A 7,420-nucleotide genomic window follows, 5' to 3' on the forward strand; every position below is an offset into this window, starting at 1 on the left:
CTCCAAAACCTGAGCAGATTCGCCCTCTGCTGTCGACCAAATCACGCCGCTGAAAAGCGGTGGTCTCACGGCAAACTGCAGGCGATATCCCCGCTGTATTGTGGAATACACCCAATGATGAACTGCACATGCGCGCCAGCTCTCCGCGCGAGCAGAGAGCGGACCTCTGTGGCTCTCGCATACAGACGGCGCGGTGGCACCATCTGGCGGCGGAGCCGGGGGATGCAACTCTGAACAAATCTTTAATATTTTTGAACGAACATGGAACATTCTGCTCTCTCTCTTGCATAACCCCGCAGGTGGAGAGGGGAGAAGCAACTTTCCAGGCACTGGGGGAACTGGTGCCAACACTCCAACCGGAGAAAACTTGTTCGCCAAACACAGTCTTTGAAACGCTCCCCAACGCATCTTTGCTGGAGGGGGAGGACAAGACTCCTGAGATGAGTCGAGGGGTGCTACAGAAACTCCGAGAGTGCTGCCACCTCTCTTTTGACCCAAAATCAGACCACAGGTTAGGTTGCCCGCCTTTTCTTCCCTCCCTGAGGGTCCGCTGGGCGATGCCTAGCAGCTGCCGCTGCAAAAGAGGTCTTGTTCCTGGGCTGGGGCTGTTTCTGGCGAGCCTCCCGGCGCATTGACTGCTGGGGTGGGGGTTGCCTAGGGGCCCCGAAACCAGGCTGTCTCTCCCTGGGCGTAGGGGTGAAATGTGAACGTGCGGGTTGGGGAGGGCGAGCAGGAGGCTTCCTTGGGAGGCATGCTTCGAACGCTTCACCGTCCTTCTTGCGAAGGTCGCATTGCTGGCGCATATTCGCCACCGCAGCCCCGAAAAGGGCTTTCGGCTCTATCGGGGCATCAAGGAACGCCACCTTCTCCCTCTCCGACAAGCCCGTCAAACCCAACCACAGGGCTCTCTCGCCTACCACAGCGAGGCCCATGCTGCGGCCGCAGCTCTGGACCGCTCCTCTAGAAGAGCGTAGGTTGAGATCCGCAATGATGCAGATTTCTTCCCACAAGGCTGAATCTGGTGACCCAGCATCAATCTGCCTCCCCATTTCCTCCATGAGCTCTGCCTGGTAAGCCGTGAGCATTGAGGTGGCATTCAGAGCTCTAACCGCCAGGGCCGAGGAGCGGTAGATCTTCTGGAAAAGGGAGGCGGACAGCCTTTCTGTACGTCCTGGCAGAGAAGGGGAGGAGGAGGATAGAGCAGCTCGTCGGTTCGGGTGGAGGTGGCTAGCCACCGACAGCTCCACAGGGGGGGGGTTGTACATCCCAAAGCCTCCATATTGTGCACCTCCAGTCTAGAGAAACCCTTAACGGGCACTCTATGCGAGAAGGGCTTGTCCCAAAAACGACGCATTTCTGTGACACACGCCGGTACAGCAGGGATAAGCTGCTGAACCGGGGAAGGCAGCCTCTTCCCATCATATAAATCCCTCTCAGCGTCCTGATGCACCTGCTGAGATGGCCATTCGATGGAAAGCTTCTTGGCTGCTCTCCTACACACCTCCACGAGGTCCAGCTCACCTGGCAAGGGGGAAGGGCCCGTAGCACTTCCAGGTCTGGAGAGAAGATCAGGAGGAAGGATAGCATCCTCCTCGTCGTCCTCCAAATCTTCCTCCAAAAAATGAGCGACCTCATCATCTTCTTCTCCCTCACCCTTGTTATCCAGCAGAGAGTTAGACTCGAAGAGTGGAGGAAGGACAGGAGAAACCTCATCCATCAACTCTCCCCAGCTGCACTGTGCTTGCAAAGCAGCTTCATCCCTCTCTGCGGGCAGCGGAGAAAGACATGGATCCCCTTTATTCGCGGCCGCGACTCGCAGGCGGTGCTCCGGAACCCTTGACGGGAAAAGAGCGCAGTGCGGGCAGCACTCGGGGTTAGCGAGCACGGTTTGAGCGTGCCGAACTCCTAAGCACACGATGCACAGGGGATGAGAGTCTTTTGCAGAGATCGTAGACCCGCATGCACACGGTCGGGATAGAACTTTCCCCGCCGTGCACCCGGATGAACTCGCAGTCGCCATAACGGAGGTGCAATCACCGGACAAAAAGAAAAGGAAAACAACGAGATCACCACGACGTGCTTCTCGAAACGGGTCTCGAACGATATTAAAAACACTCGCTCGACGCGATGTGAAAAAGAAGAAGAAAACAGCAGAAAGAATATCCGCTTTGACAGTGGATAATCCCCTAAAGAAGCAGCCGCGCTCGGAGACGTACCTTAACGGCCAGTCTGTGAACAGTTAAGCGACCGCCCCCAGAGGAGCTGCTGAGGATAGCTTCCTAAAAAGATCTTCACGAGTAAGAGAACGAGAATGAGGCAGGGACCGCTGGCAGCGGTGTATATAGGGAGGCGGGACTCCCGCATCACTGTCGTGATTGGTCTGTCAGCCGACAGACGTGGTGTGATTGATGCTTCCAGGATTGGTCACGCCCGAGGCGATTCCCATAGTGAGATACCGAACGAATGTTTAAAAGAGAACCACTTTACCTCTACATTAGCAAGCTTCCAACTAAATGGAAAGTGACAAGCAAAGACACAATTATTACCGACGTCACAATTTTATCTTACATAGATTTTTCAATCATGGAGCTCAACATCAGAAAAAAAAAACATTTATCCGTAAAACCCAGAAACAAAAAAAAAACACAATATACACAATTAACGACAACAAAATTCAAAGGAAATCTGTTTGTTATTAATTTGTTGTTTTGTTTCTTCTTGGGCAACAATTGTTTAGCTCAACATTGGATAAGGCACAATTCAAGAAATACAAAACCCACTTCAAATTATAATAAACCAAACCTCCCACAAAATAGCCAAACAAACAAAATCATCCAATAAATAAAAAAATATTGTTTCTTAAAAGAACCAATTACAATATACGCAAGACAGATGTTATACAACTTAATGTAAATCCCAAGATTAACGAACACTGAAACAAAAGAAAAATATGAGGAAAAGAAATCCAAGACACAAACATACAAATCAAATATACACTCAGCATCATTCAACCGATTAAAATAGCACAAAACCACAAGTGCTTTGGTAAGTCAGGTAGGCGATACACAGGCCCAGCTTGAAGAGCATCTAAGGCAATGGGGAATAAATTGCTGAACGAAAAAGTACAAAGATTAAGAGTCAAGCAACGTGCCAGCAGTGAGACTGCATCCTGAAACTGGAACCACTGAAAGTGAAGCCATGGCAAGGCACCTAAACAGCTTCCCCCAAACTGGAAAAACTGGAATTTAGCCACGGCAATTCAGCACGACAGCAACTGGCAGGCTCTTTCAGGCACGCTACACGTGCATGCTTGCTCCCATGGTTTGGATGCAGCCGACTAATCAGAAGATTGGAGATACAAGCACCGGAGAAGTGAACATACATGCGTCACACCAACAGGTCAGAGCAGCGCCATGCTATCCCGGCACCAAAACCTCACCTGCTCCTATATAGGGGAGTCACATGTTTACCACCCTCTAAACACAAGTTACTTAAAGGGGCCACCCTACTACACATACATAACCTGGAGTCCTTCCCTTTCAGAACCTCGAGCTGCATCAACAACACTTTGAGATGGAGTGTCTAATACCACCAGACTGACCAGTCCCTGCCTAGTGTGTAAAAGCACAGCTGGGTCAAAAGGACAGAGGGGCAAGGAGTGGCAACACTCTGGGTCGAGTGCGTTTTGACAGTGAAAGGAGCAAGGCGACCAAAGAACTCATGGGAGGATGAAATTGCATCCACAATCTATCTGCTCTGCGTCTGCATGTTTTCAGGGAGACCTCTCCTCGGAAGGACATAGCAGACAAACAGCTGCTCCGACTTTCTCCACAGACTCGTTCTCTAGATGTATATATATGTCCAGTGCTCACACCAGACACAGTCGATTTAGCTTTTCCTGGTCTGTGACCTGGAAAGGAGGAGGAAAGAATGCCTGGAGCATAAAATATTCAGCAATATAGAAGGTCTGGGGGAAGTAAGGGAGAACAAGAGGGGATGCTGCAATGTCTCCTGGGTCACAAACAAGTCTACTTGAGCTCTGTAGAATTTCCCCCAGATCTGCTCCACCACAGCAGTCACCATTCCCTGGGCCTCAGCCCCAAAAGGGCATCTGCTTCCTTGTTCAGATTGCCCAGGATATTCCCTGCCCTTAAGAAGATCAGCTTCCCCTGGGCCCACAGGAGGATCTGACGTGCCAGCTTCTACAGGGGGCACGAGTGCAGACCCCCTCTGGTGGTTGATATAGGAGACCACCAAAGTGTTTTTTCAAACGGAGCCACTCATGACCACTCCCCAACCCATTAGGGGCGCATCTGTCATTAGCAATACTTGACGACCAGGAACTACCAGCATGGGGTCCTGAGACAGGAACCCGAGATCTCTCCACACATCAAAGGCACATAGGGCTCGCCACGTGACCTTGATTGTACGGACTGGATTGCCCCTCCGAGAGGACCTTCGAGAACCCACGGTTAACGGACCAGCTCCCTGAGGGTTGAGGTGCACAGTGCCCCTTCCTGGCAAAATCCCCTGAACATCCTGTGTTAGGATTTCTTAGCCAAAGCCCTATTATTGAATATGACAGTCCTCAGATCAGTCATCTTTCGGGGCTTCAGCCCAGAGTGTCGCACAGGATCCCTAGTAGGGGGAGTGCGAGTTGCAATGCTCTGTTTCTGAACTGCTCTGTTTCCAATGTCGGGTATTGGTGCTGCTCCCGCCAAGCAGCCAAATGAGAGCAATGTGGGAGAAACTGCTGAAATGCCACCAACTGCTTCTTGGCCCTCTGGAACCTCTCAAGGACCCTATTCACAGAGTTGAGCAGTAAAGCAGCATGGCCCTATCCGTGTTGGATCTTTCCGACATAAGTGCCTTTCAGTAGACACAAGAGCAAACATAGACCAGACCTATAACACCACCCTTTCAGTCCAATAATGTTAGAATATAATGAAGACTTAGAACTGAAGAGGTGGGCCGAAATCATAGCCTAGGACCTAGACACCTCAGTGTTCATGTACGGAAAGAAAGGCAGACCCCGACACAGAGGCTGTGATGCAGGTTGCAGAGAATGTTTGTCAAGCTTGCTGGATGGGCGAACTTTCTGCTCATCGGCCGGCCAATCTATATCCAGTTTGGCTACAGCATGGGTCACAACCTCCAATAGCTCCTCACAGACCAGCTCGCAGAGCATGCCCCCTGTCCTCAGAGGAAGAGAGGGGGTGCTGAAAGCTCTCATCGCAAGGGGAAGAAACCGCTGAAAGGCATGCTTCTGAAGCTTGCAAACAAGTGCTGGAATAGGCAAGTGCAGAAGTAGAAAGGGACAAGCCCGTCTCCAGATCCTCTGCCAGGTCCATCTGCGAACCCCAGGAACTAGTGTGCCCTGGGGGCATGCTCCTTGAAGAGGGCAGATCTGAGGAGAGGACAGAGGCAGGAACAGTAGCCACTGGTTCCTTAGGAGCATGTTTACTCGACTGAGAGAGAGAGAGAGAGAGAGAGAGAGAGAGAGAGAGAGAGAGAGAGAGAGAGAGAGAGAGAGAGAGATACAATATAAGGATTGCAAAAACTGCTGTTACAGTTCTTTTTTAATTACATTTTTGTTTTTATTAGAATAAAACCTTATAGCTATAGTATATTAGGAAAGTGAAAAGTATACTTTACTGGATGTACTATTAACTTCCAATATTAATTTTTGTGGATGTCATGTAAATGAAACATGCCAGGCTGTTTCTGAGTGGACTATGTTTTTTTATGTTTTTGTTTTGCTTGTGTTTGTTTTGTTTTTTAAGTATTGCTATATCTTCTTCCGCTATACTACCGCTTAAAAGCATTCACTCACTCAGTCAAAGCACACTCAGCATAGTTTTAAAAGCTGATTTAAGTGCATGGCTGCAATCATGACTAAAAGAAAAAGAAGCATAATCTGGATTATTTTAGGTTAAAAAACTCTATGCCACTTTACTGTAGCAATATCACTAATAGAAGAGAGCAGAGGAGGTAACACAGACACAACCCCTATTTTCTGGCTTGATTGAGAGTCTTAAGCAGAATCATTTCAGAGAGCTATACATTATACCATAAAGATTGTTTTAGATATGCAGATATTACAGTTTTTCTTGTGGAGCAGAATATTACACTGCATATGAGTATACATATTTCAATATATCGACATATATTGACATATATCAGTATTAATATCAATATTGATGATACTTGTGATGAAAGTACTTGGTGTCGGATCGAAAAAAGAAAATTATCGGTATCGCCCATCACAGTACATCGCAGATAGGGATGGGCGATACCGATAATTTTCTTTTTTCTTAATAATTTTAATTTTCTTTTTTCCATTCTAGGGTGAATTGACCTGGTCCACAAGTGTTTTTGCAATAGCTCTTGACCCAGCTTAACCCTGACTAGGATAAAGTGTGACTGCATGAGTGGCATTGATTCAGTGCACATTTAAATATATTAAACAAAAAAATTAAATACCTGAGATTGGAATCTCAGTTAGCATGCAGGATACTTCATATTTGCTAAATAATAATAGAAGACTATTCCATAGTTCAATTCATTTATTTTCAAAATTTCAAACACAGCTGAAGAATAAATAAACAATCATTCTAAATATCTGATAATATGAGTTCAGGAAAATCCTATGACCTACTGTATACTACAAAAATTAAAAGAGGAAAAACTCACAATTCCTATTTTTTTTTTAAACAATAAAAAACTATCAGTGTTTTATTTATTTTGTTTCAGGGTAAGAATTTGAAGACACTTTTGCCAACCTTTGAACGCATGCTGGCGAAATATTTGCTGACCAACACCTAAGTTAAAAGTGGTCCCAAAGGAATAGAAACAGATTATAGTGCAACTAATAAAGCTAGAATTATCAATATCTTCATAGAATATCAGCTGAAGCAATTCTCTCAATATCATCCAGGTTAAACAAAGGAAGTAAATGAAAGTCTGAAGGACACCTGTGATTGTCACTCTCATCTGTTTCTGGAGACAATGAGATGGGAAGGAGCTACTGCTTTCTTTCATTCTCTTCATGTGTTTCTGCAGGTAAAGTATAGTCACACAGCTTGATGTCAACATCACAAAAAGACAGAGCAATAAGTAACCACACCGTAGCCACATTTCTACTGCCAAGAAATCATTCAATTTCATAGTTTTTGCACGTATTTCATGCCATGGTGTTGTGTTAGAGGCAGTGTTAAACTGCTGTAGACAAAGTACAATATATTCAACCCTTCCTGAGAATTCCAACAGGAAGAATATTTTCTCTGCTATGATAGATGAGTATATGAAGATTCGGATGTTTCTCTTCAAAAAGCTGAAGACAGAGCACTGAGCAGGAACAATCTGGCAGTAGTAGAAGACATTCAGCCAAAGGGAAGAGGTTACACTGGTCCTCATGGTA

The 7,420-nt window shown here is 46.8% G+C and overlaps 1 protein-coding gene across 1 annotated transcript; it reads right to left on the reverse strand.

Annotated features, from left to right (window-relative positions):
* Window positions 1-420: 420 nt before the first annotated feature.
* LOC310724172 (uncharacterized protein) lies at window positions 421-2,020 on the reverse strand (the record flags this gene model as incomplete). The annotated part of the gene is made up of 3 exons (XM_083537912.1): window positions 421-638; window positions 813-1,067; window positions 1,397-2,020. The coding sequence occupies 3 exons, from the start codon at window positions 2,018-2,020 to the stop codon at window positions 513-515; spliced, it is 1,005 nt and encodes a 334-aa protein (XP_083394038.1). The 3' UTR covers window positions 421-512.
* Between the last annotated feature and the right edge of the window lie 5,400 nt (window positions 2,021-7,420).

The sequence above is a fragment of the Silurus aristotelis genome (genome assembly GCF_946808225.1).
Source record: "Silurus aristotelis genome assembly, chromosome: 3".
NCBI lineage: Eukaryota > Metazoa > Chordata > Actinopteri > Siluriformes > Siluridae > Silurus > Silurus aristotelis.